Genomic DNA, 18,764 nt, shown 5'->3' on the forward strand with positions numbered 1-18,764 from the left:
TAAGTTTTTTCTGTTATGTTCCTGGTATGTTAGCAGGGCATGTACAAAGCAGCTGTAGGTGGGCACACAGAGGTATCAGAGTGCACGTGCACTCTGTTTCCCTGCTCTGTATTCTGTTTCCTAAGCCAGCTCTGTTTCAGATTTTCCTTCTGGTTAAAGGTTTGTTTTGGAGCACCTGCATTGCTTTTTGTTACCAAACAACTGAACTGAAGCATGTGTTTTTTAGTAAAAGCTTTGTTAAAGGACAGATTCACCACCAAAAGAAGCCTCCTCCACGCCAGCTGCAGCAGGTGCTGGCAAGCAGCTTGTGGTGGGGATGCTCACCACCAGCAGATGAAGCGGTTCTGTTCGGGGCTGCCCACTCTGACTCTCGGTGCCAGGCTGATGTGAGGCTCTGCAGGAAGGTGCTGTGTGCTGTCAGCTGCTTTCCTCGAAGCTGCCACTGCTGCTGCAGGAGTGAAACCTCATGGTGCTCATGGGATCCGACACATAACCTGTAAGGAGCAGAGCAAAGCTCAGTGCACCCTCACGTGGGGGTGGGAGCACTACTTCTGCCTTCTGCTGCAGCGATAGTGCCAACAGAATAAGGTGTGTGCTGTCTTGGGATACAGGCACAGACCATGCTGATACCTCTTTGCTGTCTGCAAATCTTCAATATCATCTACAGAGGAGAACTTAAAATGGGAAGTAAGTAGAGCAATCATTCATGGAAAGAGGTCATGATAGGCACAAAGAAGCTTGGGTGAGTGGCACAAAACCACGAATCTTATTGTTTTAATAACACAGTGGGGAATCTGACACTAAAAGCCCCTCTTTTTTCCCTTTCAACTAGGGCTTGAGGAAACTCAGAGCCACCATTCTGGCATCTGCTTTTAAATTCATTTGGTCCAGTCATTACAACACAGACAGCAGCTGCTCTCAGCTGCGCTGTATTTCCAGTGAGGTTTTTCAACACTACCACCAATTTCTCCCTTTATACTGTCATCTATCAGCTGCTCCCACTCTCTTTATTTTATTGTACTAACAAAAAATAATTCACTCTCAAATTTGCTGTTAACAGTGCATCATATAGAACCACCCAGAAGCTCAGGAACCAAGGGAGCAGCCAAAGCCAGTGCACAAAATCTCCTGGAGTGAAAGTGGGAAAGCATTGCTCATGCTCCCACGTGCCAGATCCTACTGCCAAGCAGAAAAGATACAGGACTCTGTATCAGAGTGTATCAGAGCTTTGTTTTGCATCTAGCACTGCTGGGCATACTGGCAATTCTCTGACATCTTTATACCATGAGTGATCGTTGCAGAAAATGCCTTCCTGCTTTGCTCTGCCTGCAGGGTTTCCTGGATTTTCATTCCTGTCTGGGGACTTGGGAGAGCTAGACTGTCTGCGTGGCTCTGGGCAGACATAGGAAGCTCCATCTGTGGTGCTGTCACGAGGTAAAGGTAACTGAGGTGTGCTGTGCTGAGGTTTGCTCACCAAACACTGCAGTCACAGGGAATGAGCTCTGGCTGTGTCAGCACATAAACAGGGAAGTGTCATCCTGTCAACACGGCCTTGAAGCATCTTAGGATGCTCAGGCAAACAGATCAGTTTGTGCTAGTGGAATGAGCAGCACTGTGAGATGGCAGCTGGAGACTTTCCTAAATCATGTACCTGATGGGTATGCCCACTTCTGTATTGCAGCGCAGAAAGTTACTGAGTGGGGATTTACTGCTGCTTCACAGCTGAGCACAAAACATGTAGTGCTCTGACAGCTAGCACTCAGCAAGAGCTGCTTTAAAGCAGGGACAGGGCTTTCTTGGATGCTCAGCTGAGCCTCAGGAGCATGAAGATCTCACAAAGGTGAGGTTAACGTTTGACCTTTCAATTCTACACCAAGAAGAAAAACTTACCCTAGGTCTGAGTCCAGTATGGAAGACACTCTAATGCCAACTACATTTTCATATGCTATTTAAAAGCTGGATACATTTTAACTGTGAGGAAGCAGCTACTGCCCTCACAAGCCATTCAGAAAGGTGGGGCAAGAAACAGACTTCCTCGTTGCTGCCTGCAAGACGAGACCTGAGCAAGGCTACCTGGCAAGAGAGGCTTACAGGGCCTAGGAAGTGCTGGACCTGCTGCTTTGGTGGCAATGCATTAAAAATATGCTCATGTGGTGGGATGGAAAGCCAAGAAGACAAGAGGAAGGAGCTGGGAGAACTTCTGTTTTGGTGAGTGCAGAATGATGGGATGTCCTCTGAGAGAAATGAGAATGTTGAGAAGGAAATGTGTTGCTTCCTGCTGCCGTGGTACTTTGGACATAGCACTGTCTTGCCCATTTTTAACAGGAGCTGCCTTCACAGGTCCACGCACAAAGATAGACCATCCCAGTCCCCAAAAGCCTGGGAACAAACAGAGAGAAAGGGGCTCCCACTGGCTGTATCCAGCAGTCTGCTCTGAACGTCAGCTTTCTCATCAGGCTGTCAGGAAACAGCAACTCTGTGCCAGTTAAACACACAGAGAGGCGAGGAAGAGTATTCCGCAGTAACTCACCATTTTTATCAATCGGAGGGTACTGGAAGTTTCTCCTCATGTCATCCAAAGACAGACCATGGGAAGGGTGTTGCCCAGTGCTGCAAATCAGATAGGAGGGGTCAGTTCACATAAGGCTGAGAGAGTCACATCTCCAGATCACGAGAGCTGTTTCTGCAGGTTTAGAAGGCAGAGGCAGCCACGTGAAGCACAGCAGCTTGATGCACAGCAATGGCAGTGATCCAGACACAGGAAAAACACACGAAGCAAGAACACAAAAGGTGTGAATGCCCACACTTTAACCATTCCCTCAAAGGTATTGTTTTGAGCACGAAAACTCTTTGTACATTGCTATTTTAGAAGTGACTCTGGTTTTAGGGTCCCTGCACGTGTACAGAATTCCTCTGGGATATGACAGCACTCTATGCCACACAGATGTGTGTTTAGGGGGAGAGACAGCCTCTGCTATAGGCTGCAAAGCTGTACTGGCAGAGCCTACTGCCAAGCCTCCCAGAGGTGCTAATGCCACTGCCCAAATATGCAAAGAAAGGATGCCCTGCTTTTGTCCCAACTTCAGTTAACTGCAAGCTACTTAAACAAGAGATGATTTATCTTTGTCAGACATTGCTGTCAGGCTCTGTGGGGAACGTTAAAGGTGGAGAGAAGTGAACCATCAACATTAAGCATCTATAGTGTGATGAACTGACACATTAAGCTGCCCCGTTAGACAATTAAAATGCATTGCTATTACATCCAACTCATCCAACGAGGCTGCTGCAGCCCACCTCTCATTACTCTGCACATAGCAACAGTTGCCACGCAGGAGGGAGGTTTGTGTTTGCTCAGTGCAGCCAAAGTGACAAGAAACAAACAAGTTCTGTGTTGTGGCTGATTCACTCCATGGTACGTGGAGATTTCATCAGTTGCATTGTTTCTGTGGTGAAATGAGGCTGCACGCTGCGAAGTATTTCATGGGACACTAAGGTGGAAACAGGAGACAGCTCAGGAAAAACCCCAAAACGTGTCCCATTCCCACTGAAAAAGGCCACGCATAGAAAACAAACGGCCCTACGGAACATGGCCATCCGAAAGTGAAGTTAATCACATCAGTGTGTTGTATAATTGAAAAAACTGAAGAAACCATTCCCTTTGTGCTGAGCATTGTGCCTCTGGGTGCTATGCATGGCTCTGCTTTGTTGGTTTACATGTCAGAACATGCAAAAAGAGCACCCAGCTTTAGATACCCAGGGGGGCTACAGAAAATCTCCTTTGGTGTGCAAATAGCCTCAGCACTATGGAGAACACTGATTCACAGGACAAGAGCTTCCCCCTTTCCCTCTCCTGTATCTACTCTTGAACCTAAAGACATCTCTTACTCTTTTCCTGCACATCTGTTACACTCGAATGACATCTGATCTGTTACAGGAAATAAAAGGCTGGCTCACATTTCCTCCATCCTGGCTCAGTCCCCACTTCCACGTCCTGTTGGTGCAGCAAAGCAATTCAGGGCACCTCTTAAGGTGTTGGGTTAATGTTTTGGGTGCTATTTGTATTTTTAAGTGTAAGCTTTCAGTGTCTGCATATTTGCCTCCTGCCTCTCCCTCTGAACTTCCAGATGTGCAAATGATCTGTTGGTGGTGCAGCTGCTCATTTCAGCTGACCACATGTGGCAATGCCCATGTTCCAGTTAACAGGAACAAGCACTCTGCTATTACTATTTCTGACTGCTAAGTGGTGCTAAAGGGTAAAGTTTAGGCAAGTGCACAGCTCTTCTGACAGAGATTAAGAGCACCATTTCATTTTCACAGTACTCCCAGTCCCCATGGGACAGAGAAAGGAGATTGTTGAATCTGCCCTCAGAACAGGGTGGTAGGGTACTCTGCCTCAGATACCTTCAGCGTTACTTGAAATCCAAATGTTTCTCCAACACTTCCAGGGACGGTGACCCCACCACCTCCCTGGGCAGCCCATCCAGCACCTGACCACCTTGTCAGAAAAGACATTTTTCTGAACATCGACATGAGGCCAATCCCTCTCATCCTTTTGTTAGCTAAGTGGGAAGAGATATCAACCTCCACCCCACCATGACCTTCCTTCAGGGCATTGTAGAGAGCAGTAAGGTCTCCCCTGAGCCCCCACTTCTCCATACTGAACAAATCCTGGCCATACAGCTCCTGCTCGTTAAATAAGTTCCTCTGACACTAAGATTTAATAGCATGGCCAGAGAGCCCCTGCATCAGTTTGGTGAGTCCCTGCAATAACCTTACCTGGTATTGCCAGGAACCCATCAGAAGCACTTTTGCTTCTTCAGAAGGAAAACAATAATTACCATGTTTCCACGGGCCTTATATTTCTACTGAAAGCTGCTGTCACAAGGTAAGTCTGGCTGCCTACAAGGAGTAGCAGACCCTGCCATCCTGTTCTGATGTGATCAACACAGCCTGTCTGCCTAACAATATGCAAAGGTTATACAGCTTCCAGTACAGCAAACTCCACCTTCAAACACAAAACACTCCTGCAGGGCTTTGCCCCCCCAAATTGGAAGTTACTGCATGAGCAGTTCTCAGAGAGCTGGGCAGTGCCCCAGCCAGGAGGGAGGCTCATACAGCACAGCAGTAATGGCACCCAATGCCTCCAACCACGTTATTTGGTACTGCAGTGCTGCCCATGATCTAACCCAGCTCGTCTGTCTGTACCACACACCAGAAGTACATTTATATATTTTTTTCTCCAAAAAAGAACGTGTCTTTTTAGCTTTTCCTTGGTGATTTTTTTCACATTTTAAACACACTGTGACATCAGCACAGACTTTCCCAGACCTGCTGCCACCTCTTGGGGATGCACCCAACTGATGACACTCACTGTTCCCTTGGCTGGGCAAACATCAATCTTTGGTTACATGTGATAGAAAGCACTGATTCTGCAGGTAGAGCCTACACGGGGCAGCTCTTGATTTTCTACAAATTTGATGTTATTCATAGTGAAAAATGCAAATGCTTAGCTGCTGTTTTGACAGCAGGACAGCTTCCTCAGCATTCAGATAACCCAGAGCACAGGAGAAGACAGGACTGTGAAAGTGCTCTTGCTTCTGCTGTGTGATGCGTAACGCAGGGTGTTTCTGCTTCCTGCAAGGCCTTACCTGGTATTGAGGGGCAATCCCTGCGACAGAGAACTCCCGTTTAAGGCAGGTGAATCCATGTGGCCTTGGGAAGAGCTATGGCTGTTTTGGAGCCCTGCAATGACAGTACATACCTCTGTGACCAGACAGCGTACGCTCTCGCATTCAAAGCGTATTCCAACTCAAAACGACTGCGTAACGCTGCGACGTGACTGCGGCCAGGACCTCCACGTGCAACAAGACAGTCTGAGGACGAGGAGGGGGACAGAGAACCACTGCTGTTGCTGGAGGCTGGAGACATCAACTGCGTTTAAATAAAAACATACCAGGCACAGTTAGTACATACAGTGCATTATTTTTTCCTCAGCTCTTTTTCTATCTAAGCTCTTGACCCAGATTTCATTCTGTATTCACTGCTGCCCATGTATCACAGAAGCCAGGTACCCCATGACATGGCATATCTCCTCGTGATACAGTGCTTCTCAGATTATTTTTTTTTTTACACATGGAAGTTTCCACCTACACATGGACCATCACCTCCCAACTGCAGCCAGAACATGGAGAAGTGTAACAGAGTAGGAGTGCCTTTTCTGACTGTAAAATCAAGAGCAGCAACAGGTTTTAGAAGGAGCCATTTTTTCCTTTTCTGCCTTGCACGCATATACAAGCACACAGGAAATGTGACTTCAGAAACTGCAGCCCTGAGTTGAGTTTGGTTTCAGTTTGCTCGCTTCTGTTACACCATGCTAAGTGCTGACACATCTGTCTGCATCACAGCCACAGCACAGAGCAGGAATTTGTCTTTGCATTCATCTTTGTCACGTTTTCTCTACCCACCTTTCTCCAGAAGGTCTCAACCAGTTTGCCTTCTCTTTCCAAACCAAGCAGAGCTGTGTTTGATGGATGGGGAGCACTGCCAAGGCCTGCTGTGCAGAGCCCTGCTGCTCTTCAGCGTTCCTCCCTCAAAATAGCTGCTGACACAGCAATACGTGGCTCCCACAGCCTCCCTCTGCCTCCCATGAATCCCACTATTGAAAACATGCCCTATAAATGTGGTGTCCAGGCTTGCAGCAGGACGGAGCAGCTTGCAGGCTCCAAAGCCATCGTTCTCCTCAGCACCTGTTGCTCTGCCCACTCTTCCTCCTCATCACACATCATAGGCACAGACGCTCTGCAGAAGGAATGAAGTCCTTACCTCAATGTTGCACAGACATTCTTCCAACTTTGTGACCACTTCTGAAAATTCTGGTCTGCCCTGCAAACAAAGAGACAAAACAGAGCTGTGTAAAATAGAAGGGGTGACTTTTATGGTTGAACACTCACAGACACCGATGGATAAGCAATGTCATCCACGTCCCGTCCTTTAAGCTTCATCGCATTGCTTTGCTTGAAAATCTGGACCTGCAAGTTCAGTGCTAAGCCCTGAAATGAAGAGGCGCGTGTTCAACAACAACATTATCTACATTATTATTATTTTTCTGAAACAATTAGATTTGAAGTATTATTTTCCCCTAATAAGTGTCTCCTCTCTTAAATAGAAGTGGAGACAAATGATATCTTTGCTTATGCACCTGCAAACGGTTTACCTGCAGACTGAAGGCTCTCCCTGTTCTTCATCCCTTCCTGGAACTTTACTGAGGCCTTCAGACATAATCCAAAGTCTTTGTAACTGGGTATAAAACCATTTCATGTAGGAAAAGGCCTTTAAAAAGATCTAATTTCAGTAAGTTTTTTCCCACATTTTGTGCAAAATTCAGGTTATGCACTGGCTGATGGACCTATCAGCTGCCTTCCAATTCTCAAGCATTAGGAAGACAAAGTGATGTTGGATTGATACTGATGAACAGTGAAGTACATTAAAATTCCAAAAGGGTGTTTTATTTTTATTGGTGCTAAATGAGCTGTGGAAATGCTAACAAGATATAGTGACTCTATCCATTACATACTGCTCACTTAAGTCAACAATTTAATATGCAATCGTATTAATAACTTTAAGCAGAATGTGAGCTACTTGCCAGTGGTTATTAGCAGCTGCTTTATAGTTGCATGGAATAAAACAAACAAACTGCCTCCTCATCCATAATATAACATTAGCTCATAAAATGGATGATGAGTGTATTCAAGTATCCAGGAAGCATTAATAACGCTGAAATAAAATAGCTAACCATGCTCTGCATAGCAAACACATTTTATCTGCAGTTTTCAAGCTGAAACATAAGGTTACAGCATGGAATAGAGTAAGGAGGCAAAGCTCTCTGCAGTCAGTTGGTCGCCCAACGTCCCGCTGACCTTCTTCTGCACTGTCCTGCTACAGCACCTATGCACATGCTCTAATTCAGTAACTCAGGAAAGCTTTTGGGCATCCAGAGTAAGGGCAGGTTCAGGCACACGATAACCTGCCTTTCTTAGCTAGGCTAACTGACTAGAGGTCTTCCAGGGCTCCATTTCCAGTGCAAAATTCAAAGCTAGAGTCTCTGGTTCAGTATCATGAAGCAGCAGATGCTACAAGGCTTCTGTAACACCCAAAAACTACACGAGGTCAAAAACCCCTTCCCATTAATCCGTGTTGCAACTCCCACTGTTACATGAGGTCTTTACATGCCAACACAGCACCAGCAAAGCAAACATACAGAACAACAATCCCAAACCCGAAGCCCACTCCTCCAGTGCTTCCCAGTGCTGCTAACCCTCTCTAGAACACGTTTGTTGCCTCTCCAGGCAGTTGAGGGCCAGGTGTCAAAATGTGCTTGTGACTGCTGCAGTGGAATGTTCAGAGGGGGCCCTATGGAGCCCACAGGGTCACCTGCCTGGTGAGAAATCCTCTGAGAAATGTTTCACGGAGATAAACCTCAGCTGAGGGCGTACCATTCTCCATCACCAAGCAGCACAGTCAAACTCAGATAACATACCCATCGTTCTGATGCTCAACAAATGCCAGAGCAGTAACACCATCAGTAAGGCAGCACGGACCAGTCCACGCCTGAAGGTGCTCACACACTCTCACAGCTGCAATTGCATTTCCACGTGCAAATACACAGAGCTGTGCATAAACCATCCAGTTAGGAAATACAGGTGGGATGCAGAATTGAAAGAATTCTTGTTATCAATCTGCTTTGGAAGATTTGATGCTCAACATAAGGACAATGATCTAAAGACTGTTTAGTAAAGGGCTGCTGTTGCCATTGGCCGTGTACTTGTATGGTCTTAAGCACCACCAAATCCTGCAGTGGCTCTAATGGCCTCAGCAGTCTGGGAATGGTATCTCTACAGTCTTGCTTTAGCTGGTTTTCCCTTTAGCACAGAAATAGCAACAGATTGCAAAAGCCAACGTAAAGCTATCTTGCTTTAACCCTCATTTCCACACCTCAGAAGGGAACACTATCACAATCTGTTTTCTTCATTGCTGGTACCTCTGAGTTAATTGAGATAATCAGCTGAATCTCTCCGGTCATTAAATCTGTCCTGATTGTAGCACATGAGAAAGGTACAGTGCTAACGGCTTCACTGTAGCAGGGTATGTTACAGCACACTGCTGTCATGCAGAGCTGTGGGCTCCTACAGAGTAAGTACAGCAAATACAATGAGTTCTGGAAGTTTGGAGTTCTGTTCTAAAGAATTTATGAATTGTAACACATATCCAAGGTTTGTGTCCATCAGCATTAATCAAAACCTCACCTGAAAATATTATCTACCGGGGAGAATACGTTCATGATGTTTGCTACTGTAAGCCTCTGAAAATTAAAGCCCATATTATATGGGGAAAATTGAAGTGATAGAAAGATCCACTGAGGTTTTAGGCAGCTGGAATAGGAGTGGCCCACTCCAAGTGGAGCAGTGACACTGCTCATGTGAAATGCAGTTCAGAACAGCAACAACGATACAATGAGTAATGGGGTCATTTTAAAATGTAATGGAACAAATGGCTTTCAGTTTCTCAAACAAATGCCATGGTATAGCAAAATAAATAAATAAATAAAAATTCTACTATGTGGATGCACAGAGTCACTTCTGATGTATGAGCAAGAGCTTCAGTGGGGTGGGAGGAGGACCTGTCCCTACAACTCAACCCAGGCAGGGCAGAGATGTGGCACACAATGGGCGTGTGGGATTTGCAGGGCCATCAGAACAGGCCGCCTTGCCAAGGTATCAGCATACTCAAAGCAACTGAAACACCTCTGGCAGAACACGGAGTCTTGTTACCAGACAAGAAGACAGCAGTTTTGAGGCAGAGATTCAGGTGCCTTTAATTCCTTGCAGAACTGATGAAGCTGAAAACTCTGCTACAAAAGCTACATCATACCACCACCTGCTGGGTGTGCTTATGTATCACCTTAGGAGGCAACAGAAAAGGAGGAAAAGTGGAAAATGACAGTGGTTTTGAAGGAAGAAAATGAACACAAACTGTCCCTGTTTACTTGGAAGTTGTTAATGTTACTGCAGTGGGAACTTTTAACAACCCAGAAATCATAAAGATGTGCTTGAATAAATCATCAGAAAAAAATAAAGGTAATTCAGCTGAGGATATTTTACTCAGTTAATTGAATAACGGTGCTGATAATGGGAAGAATCTGACAGCAAATGTCCGGTGCTGTCAGACACGAACAGGACAACACAGAACATAATTGAAAGGAAGGTAAGACAGGAAGGTTAACTAGCAGAACAGAAAGTGGTGCTTATGACCTCTAACACACAGCATGAAATTAATGTAATGTGAGAATTCACACTCAAAGCCACATCTGCTCCCTTTGACGTGCACGTTGTTGTTCTTGAAGCATTACTGTGCTTGACTTATTAAAGTCTGCTTTGAGAGAAATGTAAACTTTTTTTAACCAATATCTATTACATTCTATGTTAAATTTACACATCTCAGTAGGACTGAGACCGTATTACTAAACCATAACCACACTGGGACTAGTGTCTCAGACCAGGCAACGCATCCTCATTAGTCTTATCTAATTTGAGGGAAGAAAAGTAGAATCCAGAGTTGCACTTAACAGCAGTTTAAGAAAAAACATAGAAGAATGAGAAGTTCTGTGCATTATGAGCAGAGAGCAGCTGCCATGAAGAAGGTGGCCCTGGACGGAGGAGCAGGGACAACGTGTGCTGTGTCCTACCCTACCAACGTGGAGCGGCACTCACCTCGGGGCAGGCGTTCCAGCCCCTCATCAGCAGCGTGCAGATGGGCTTGGGGATGGAGTACCCGATGGGCGGGCGGACGTGGTGGTATGCCATGTCTGCTGCTGCTGCCGCTGCGGGAACAGCCCGGCACAGAGAGGTGAGCATGCACGAGTCCCCAGGAAAGCACAACGTGCCCCACTACCCTAACTGAATCTTGTAGCTTAAAGAGCCTCCAAATCCAAAGTACTTCTACAGACAGCTAAGATAATCCATGGCCCTGACTGGAATGATGTTATTGTCTACATCCTGCTCAGCCATGACTATCTAATTCTGGTTAAACCTGAAAAAAATGAACTGTAGGGGAAAACCTGAATTAACCTTCAACTTAAACAAAAAAAAAATCTTCATTATTAAGATGGGATAACACCTAAATTCCAGCTGCAGGTAAATTGGTACCAGATTCAGATACCTTTAAATAATCCTTGGTTAGTTCTATCACAGCCTATGACCAAAATTGGAACGTTTTCATCCGTGTATGCAATTATCATACCTCAATAAGTTAATTTCTGTCACTACTGTTTTGGCCTCCATTCACTTAATTCTCACTCCATTCAGTTAAAAATACATTAGACAGACTGCACTAAACACCAAGAAAACGTTAGAGTCCATTTAGTGGTTGAATAATTGATAAAGCAATTGACCAAATCAGGGAATAGCATCGTGATGGGCTCCTAAGAAATAGAATTAGACATACAGATGCACATGGAAAAGTAGATGAGTGAGCACCGATGGATTTATGTAATACTGGCACCATTTATGTTCTGCTTGAGCACAAATGTTTGTATGAACTAAAATAAATGCCCTTTTAAAGACTAAAATGCTGTCTCTAAACATAAAAAAACCCAACAAAACAAACCTATCTGAAAGGCATCTGGCCAATCTCGCACAACTCCTCCCCCAGCAACTGTATTCTGTATCTCAAACCCACTTGAAACAAAACAAATAATCCACAGTTTTTCCCAAGTTTCTCAGTTACTGCAGTGAAATGCATGAGTGCAGCTTCACCCAGCTGCTGCCTGCACAGAGTGCTGCACAAAGCACAGACACAGAAAACTCTCACCCCAGGAAGACAAAATACAGAGGCTGCTGTTGATGGCCTGGGAGGTTGAAAACCTCTACCGTAACAAAAATAAATAGCATATGGCATTACAGAGGGGTACATCCACAGCTCTCACTGAGTATTGGCACTTAATAACGATGATTAGTAAAATACCAATTAACCTGCTTCAGTCCAACTAGTTCAAACATTAATTCACTGTGTATCTTACCTGGCTTTAGGTGAGCAAAGGGAATTTCACCTGTTAGCAGCTCCCAGAGACACAGAGCATAGCTGAAAACATCAGCCTTGATAGTGTACCTTGTGCTCTGGGTGAACACCTCGGGGGCCATCCAGCGCAGGTTCTGCACTTGAAGAAACATCAAATATATATTAACAGAGTTTATTTCTTTGTGTGTTTTTTCCTCTAGTTGCTTCTCTTTCTTTGTTTCCATGTCTCCACTGCTCCATAAGATAACTGTTAACCACTGCTCACTGAGTGCATGCCTCGAAGCGAGAAAAAGGTGAGAGCCAAACCCTGGCTTTCACTCTCCACAGCTGGGCATTATGATGATATTGACACTCACGACCACTGTGTGAGGCACAGAATTAATCTGGACTGAACAATGCTGTCTTGTGAAGGCTGCCTCTCTCTTAACACTGAGCCTGAAGTGGTCATACCTTTTCAGAACTCCTAAAGAAAATAAGCGTGTCAGAAGTAATTCCTCATTAGAAACAGGGACCACCTTGCACCAATGTGTGTGTATGTGAGTGGGGAAAGGAGGGCAAAGAAATGATTCTTTGCTAAGGACTCTGGGGGCAACAGAGCTCAAGGAAGAGCCATATAAATGTTATTTTCTACTGAAGATTAATAGAATATATTTTGTATTCATTGTCCTCTGCTAGTAGAATAGACTTAAAGGACAAAAACATCAAAATAGCACCAGCATTATCCCAGTTCATCAGTTCCATCAAACCTATTTTCAATGTCATTTTTTCCTAATCTGAATTTGCCCTTAAGCTTTACATTAACAACGTGGAACAAAACAAGAAACAAACCCCAGGTTGTTTTGTCATGTTGTCCTCATCCAGGGATTGCAAAAACCTTGATTCTGAAACACACGAACAAAGCTGGTTTTAATGTCAAGTCATTACAGACACCTGCCTTACAAAAAAAGCCTTTTGCAAAGAGCATTCTTCAATAACATTAGAGTTTTGACAATGCAGACAACTCATGATGGCTGTTATTCACCACGAGCACACATGGACAACGAGTCTTCTCAAACCTGGGTGCCAAATGCAGCACTGGTATAAAGCTACAGAGGTCTGGAGACATTAACAGCAGCTTATGGCAGCTGAGGATCTACCTCAGAATTGGTGATCTCGTGGCTATTTGTCCTGGTCAATGTGAGCATACCCAGCAGTACAAAAAGCAGCACCCGAGCCCTGCAGTGACATTCAATCCCACAGAAGCCTGTCAGACTAATTAATGACAGAAAAGCAGCACCCCTACACACGGCAACATCTTACATTAGTACAGAGAAAGTAGTGTATGCTGAATTCTGAGATACATAATGAAGTTTCCAAGCAGGATCTGAAAAATATTGTTAGGTTTGGTTTGATATGAGCAGACAAGCAGGAGCTGCCGGGCTGTGTCCATCCCCCAGCTCCATGCTGACACTGACACCACTCTCCTGATGTGCTGAGCTGCTGCCTGTGCACATCTACGGATCTATCTGTGCTGATACTGCACAGCAGCAGTGGCCATGTGAAGGAGTTCTGGAAGATCTAGGCCAAACCCAGCTCCCCATCCTCCAACAGGAATGCATTCCCAAGGAGCTTGACTGATAGACACCATGACAATGCACAAGCTACACTTTCATAAAATATAGCCTGGCCTAATTTGAACAGGAAGCATAAGTGAAGTCCATATGTTCAAACTACAGAAATAAACTACATTCTTATTCTAAAATGGAAGAAACCTGTCATATCGCCCTGTGGTTTGGCTGCTCTCAGCTGCAGATCTGCACATCACACCATGCTTAGATTCTGAGCACTCATCATGAAAGGAGAGGGTACATTCCATACTGCAGACCTCACTCAACTCCCTTCCTGCCTCTTAAACTTACCCAAACTGAGAAGGCCCCATCCCAATATTATCTGAGCTTTCTTCTCATTTATATAGCAGAGTACCCACAGCACATGATAACTTAGACAAGACAAAAATAGGGGTATTCTCATCCTTAAGAGAGTTGTCTTCCACTCCTCTCATAATAATAAAATGAAGACCTTCCTTAGCATTTCCTCAGTATGCACATTTTAGTTTTAGACAATTTGAGGTTAATTTATAGACCTATCATAAAATCTTTACCTCCAAAATCAGCAACAACTGCGTGTCCATCCTCATACAGCAGAATATTGTGACTAGAAGAAAAATATTAAAGATGTTTAATTGTGTCTTACAGATGGTGGAAGTTTTACAACTCTTGCTCTAAATCTTGACAACTTCAAATCACCTGCTTAAGAAAACAGACATCTTATGATTTCATTTTAAGTTTCTAACTGTTGATGAAGGCACATCATACATCCTGCAGCTTTTCCCAGGGTCAAAGATGAAACGTTCCCACTCACTCTAATGGAGATTCCAGCCCTGCCCCCATTCATTCTCCAATTACACGATGTCCTTTTCTATTTCACTTTGGAGATCCAGAGTACAGCTAGCAATGTAAGTTCAAGCCAATGTTCAACAAAGAGCAGACACTGTCTGCTCAGTGTAGGTGGCTCCATGCGTGCAGTTACTGTGACAGCAGCTTAGACAGCAACATAAGTAAGGACGGTTGATCAGTGACATCAATTTAAAATCATTCCAGGTTAACAAAGAATACTGCAAAAACAAACAAACAAAAAGTTTTTAACCTGGGGAAACCCAGAACATCAAAACCAAAGTCCCTGGGCCCAAAGGAAAACATCCTCTTTGTAAGACATCTGCTCTGACATCAACCTGCTGTATTCCTTGAAGTGCTGTCCTTGCACTTCCTCACATACTTCTATCACTCCCGGAAGTGCTATGCTCAAAAGACATTTACCAAAATAGTGCAGACTTATAAAGCATGAGAACACTTTGCAGTGCACGATGAAAATCATTAACCTGAACGTCTACAGAAGCATAGCACTAAGTGTGCTGAGAGCATTCCAGGGGTTAAATAAACTGAGGCAATTAGGTGTAAGTTTTAACCTCAACTCATCATTAAAGATGTCAGCTTGCAAACATATCTGCTTGATGTGGAATCACATAAATGAGACCCAGAAGCTCTTTTTCAGCAGCTTAATGGTTACCACCTTGCACTGATACAGAGAAGTCAGAAGCCCACTAGATGGAGCATCCTGATGCACGAGTGAGCCAGGGTCACACACACAGGAGTCATGTGCTGTGTTGATCAGTAAGAATTGTATTTTCATAAATGACAGCACATTTTGACTGTGACTGTGGAACCTTTGTTAGCTGTGCCCTTTCAGAGTCCCCTGGTGAACCAACAAAATTAGGTTCCCTGGAGGGGGTACCTACAAATGGCAGCAAGGGAGGATCAGAGGTAACATCTGGTGCCTCGTGGAAGATGGAACACGCTGCTCAGGATAGCGGGCAAAGGTGTGGTTTGGCCAAGCATAATATTGTAGACAGAAATGATGTATAACACTTGTGCACTAAGCTCAACACTTCCTGAAAACTCAAGTTACTGTGTAAGGAATACACAGCGAAGCTGACCCTGCCTCCACATTTATTCAGTCCATCCCACGTGCTACAGTCAGGGCTGCCCATGCACTGTCAAAGATGAGAAGTGCTTCAGGTGTAGCCTGGACGAAGCTGACACCCCTCTGTAAAGCCAACTGCAGACAGCAAGTAATCCCAGGACAGTATGGTATTTATGTGTTAGATGTATATGCTAACTTTTTAGTCTCTATTCAAGTTCTTAATCCCAGTTTTTGAGGTAGGAAGGAGGTAATAAATGCAGGAAGACTCATTCAGTCAGCAGTTGCATGGGGTAACCTCTGTCAGGACACCTGAGATCAAAGAAATTATTTACCCAAGATAATTACTTGTACTGACACACAGAGGTGCTTTAATTTCAGTGAAGTCTTTGAAACCATGGGAACTACAAGGCTCAGAGAACGTAAAGAATTGGGTAAGCAGCACTCTTCCTAAGGCTGCTGGCAGAGATATATTTGGAGGCTTAAAGTTAAATCTACTGGATTTGTTCTAAAACTACCAGGACTGAAGGTATAAATAAGGAGATGTGTGAGGGCTTAAATCCAGTTGTTAAGATTAATGTGAAGAAAACTCAGCTTTATTTACATATGATTTGTTCAAATACAGTGATGGATGTGGATAATACGTGGAAGGAACACACGTATGTACACAGCCTATCAATTAGGGGATTTCCATAAAGAAGCTTACAACTATGAAAAAACAACTACAAAAAGATTTTTACAAAAGACCATAAATATTTAACAACTTGACACAAGTGTGAGCCTGTGAACAGCTAGGCAGGAGTGCTGCAAACCAAACCCAAGCGAGGGAGCAGTTCCAACACAGAAACTGTGAAAAGGGAGATGCTCCAATTAAGTAGAACTAAATGGACGTTTATAACACCCATTCACTTTGCTTGCTTAAAATAAGAGGAAAAAGAAGGAAATCAGAAATGAGTGAATTCTTTTTGGAGCACTTTATTTAAGAACTCACACTGAACAGGAAAAAAAAAAGATTAGAAGAATTTTTTTTTTTTTAAAGAGGTAAACTGAGTGATATCATCCACATTCAGCTAGTTCATAGGGAATCTGCTAATTCACAGTTCAGTGCTACCTAAAGGTATTTATCTTCAGTTCAGTTAAGGAGGTCAGTATGAAAGGATCACAAAGGACTGGTGGATTACAAAGATGCAAAGTACCAGGAGCCTGAGATCCACTCCTGCACCATTTGAAATATGTCTCCACATTTAGATTTGTTAGAGGCATGGCCTGCACCTGTCATGTGGCTCTTCATGCCCCATGGCAAACATGATTTCAAACAAAGCTGCCTCTTGTTTCAGCTTCGCAGCTTTGTCCAGAAATACCAGATCTAGAACAGAGCAGGATGCTGCACGAAGCCTTGAGTAATTTGTGAAGAACAAGACAAAATTAGTAGCAGTTTCAGCACATTATTAACCCCGCTCATCTGTCAGCTTAGGGTTTAAAACCAAGGTCAGTGCTGCAGCTGTTTGAGTGATTTCCTTTTCCCAGTTGAACTAAGAAGAGAATGCTCAGTAAATGAGTGGGATGGGAGGAAAGGTCTCTTGTAAACAGCCACATTGCAACTGGGAGGCATCATAGCACTTGTGAATTTTAGGGTTGGAGAGCTCTCACTGTCATACAAAGCAGCTTAGAATTGAGCTATGACTTATCTAGAAGTCCTTACAGGGTGCACCAAAACATTGCACTTCCACAGCTCTCTGCTCTTGGGATTCTCAAGAACAGAGGCCTCGCTCGTACATGACGTGAGGGGACAGCCACCCACAGCCATGGGCAGCTGCTGCACGTCTCTGTGAGGAACGCATTGCCAGACAGAAGTCACAGCCTTGCGAGCAGCATGCCTGCACCGGGGAGCTGCTCTGCCCAGACTCATCAGCCTTCCCTAGAGGCAGGGATACATTTTTTCAGCTCAGGATCAGTGTTTCCACATGGAAGGAACATGGGTATGTGTTTGTGTGGCTGTTTCAGCCCACCTGCAACTGTATCAGGACTTCTTAACATGGAGCTGCACCGAAGAAGAAATTACAGCTCTGTAGAAACTTAGAGCAGAAGAACTCCACCCCAATCCGGCACTTCCAAAGCAACTTGAACTCAGTTACAGTTCTGAGGACTTTGAACCAGTCTGTTTTCTCTCTGTGCACACTGACAATTGGGGGACATTAGCAGATAGAGCTGTGGCTCTATGCCACACAGAGGGAAATGGGATATACAAGCTGTGCTCCTAGGTGGCTGGCATTAAATCAAGTACCTCTCCTCTCTAGAGGAGAACTTCATCCCCACAGCAACATATAATGATTAAAACAGTGGCTCCTCTAAAGCTGCAGTAATTATTACACCTTGATTGAAACTCCTGACTTAAGAGCCCCACCAATCCAGCATCCTCTGGCTGTTGAATGACTTTTGCCTACCAAAGGCACTCTGGGTTCCTGAGTCCTCTACCAAGGGACAGGAGGCATGAAGAAAAGCCTACAAGAATGACAGAGCAGGGGAAGTGTGCCAACAGGTAGTACAAACTGCAGCTGCATCAGAGGAGGGAAAATCAAAGACTGAATTCTCTCCATATTGAGAGGCTCCGCAGACCACGTTCAGGTTGCAGCGTTGTGAAGATGCCCATACATGTGGTCTGTCACATACACTGGGGACACTGCACTTTATTTTCTGCCTGTCCAGCTCTTTGTTCCCTCAGAATTTTATTCCCTTTTCACTTGATCATGTTTTCTAACTTTAAAGAAGGACTGCATTCTCCCTGCAGCTATCATCAGACTCATTTCGTTCAGTATCTGTATTTCCAGGCTCTTGGTTGCATATCTCCAGTGAACATTTTAAAGGAAAAGGTTTAGAACTACAGGGCAGCTTGAGCTTACTTCCATCCAAAAAGCGTAAGGTAAAACTCCTGCTGTCAGATGTTTCATTCCTTAATACTCAAAAAAATATATTGTAAGGGACTTGAATAGCTGTAACCTCCCATTTCTACCATACCCCACAGTTTAAGAGTTAACAAATAGTCATTGAATAAAGCAGACATAGACCTAAAACAAATTAAACTCAGCCATCTAGCTCTGCCTCAGCTCTCATTTTGCTATTTCCTTTACAACAGCAACAACCCCTCTTTCTCCCCCACCAAAAAAGTAGAAATGAGA

General features: G+C 44.4%; 1 protein-coding gene across 1 annotated transcript in view; it reads right to left on the reverse strand.

The window, feature by feature from the left end:
• Positions 1–117: 117 nt before the first annotated feature.
• Positions 118–18,764, reverse strand: part of TNNI3K (TNNI3 interacting kinase) — a 47,258-nt gene continuing 28,611 nt past the window's right edge. Inside the window, exons 18-25 of the mRNA XM_065737379.1 lie at positions 14,213–14,265; positions 12,901–12,953; positions 12,074–12,206; positions 10,767–10,876; positions 6,823–6,882; positions 5,762–5,931; positions 2,531–2,610; positions 118–494 (exon numbers count right to left, since the gene is read on the reverse strand). Coding sequence (XP_065593451.1) covers positions 418–494; positions 2,531–2,610; positions 5,762–5,931; positions 6,823–6,882; positions 10,767–10,876; positions 12,074–12,206; positions 12,901–12,953; positions 14,213–14,265 — 736 coding nt within the window. The 3' untranslated portion in view covers positions 118–417. The remainder of the gene's footprint in view (positions 495–2,530; positions 2,611–5,761; positions 5,932–6,822; positions 6,883–10,766; positions 10,877–12,073; positions 12,207–12,900; positions 12,954–14,212; positions 14,266–18,764) is intronic.

Source organism: Cyrtonyx montezumae, unplaced genomic scaffold, assembly GCF_038088225.1.
Source record: "Cyrtonyx montezumae isolate F1298 unplaced genomic scaffold, pur_monq_1.0 scaffold_1, whole genome shotgun sequence".
NCBI classification, from domain to species: domain Eukaryota; kingdom Metazoa; phylum Chordata; class Aves; order Galliformes; family Odontophoridae; genus Cyrtonyx; species Cyrtonyx montezumae.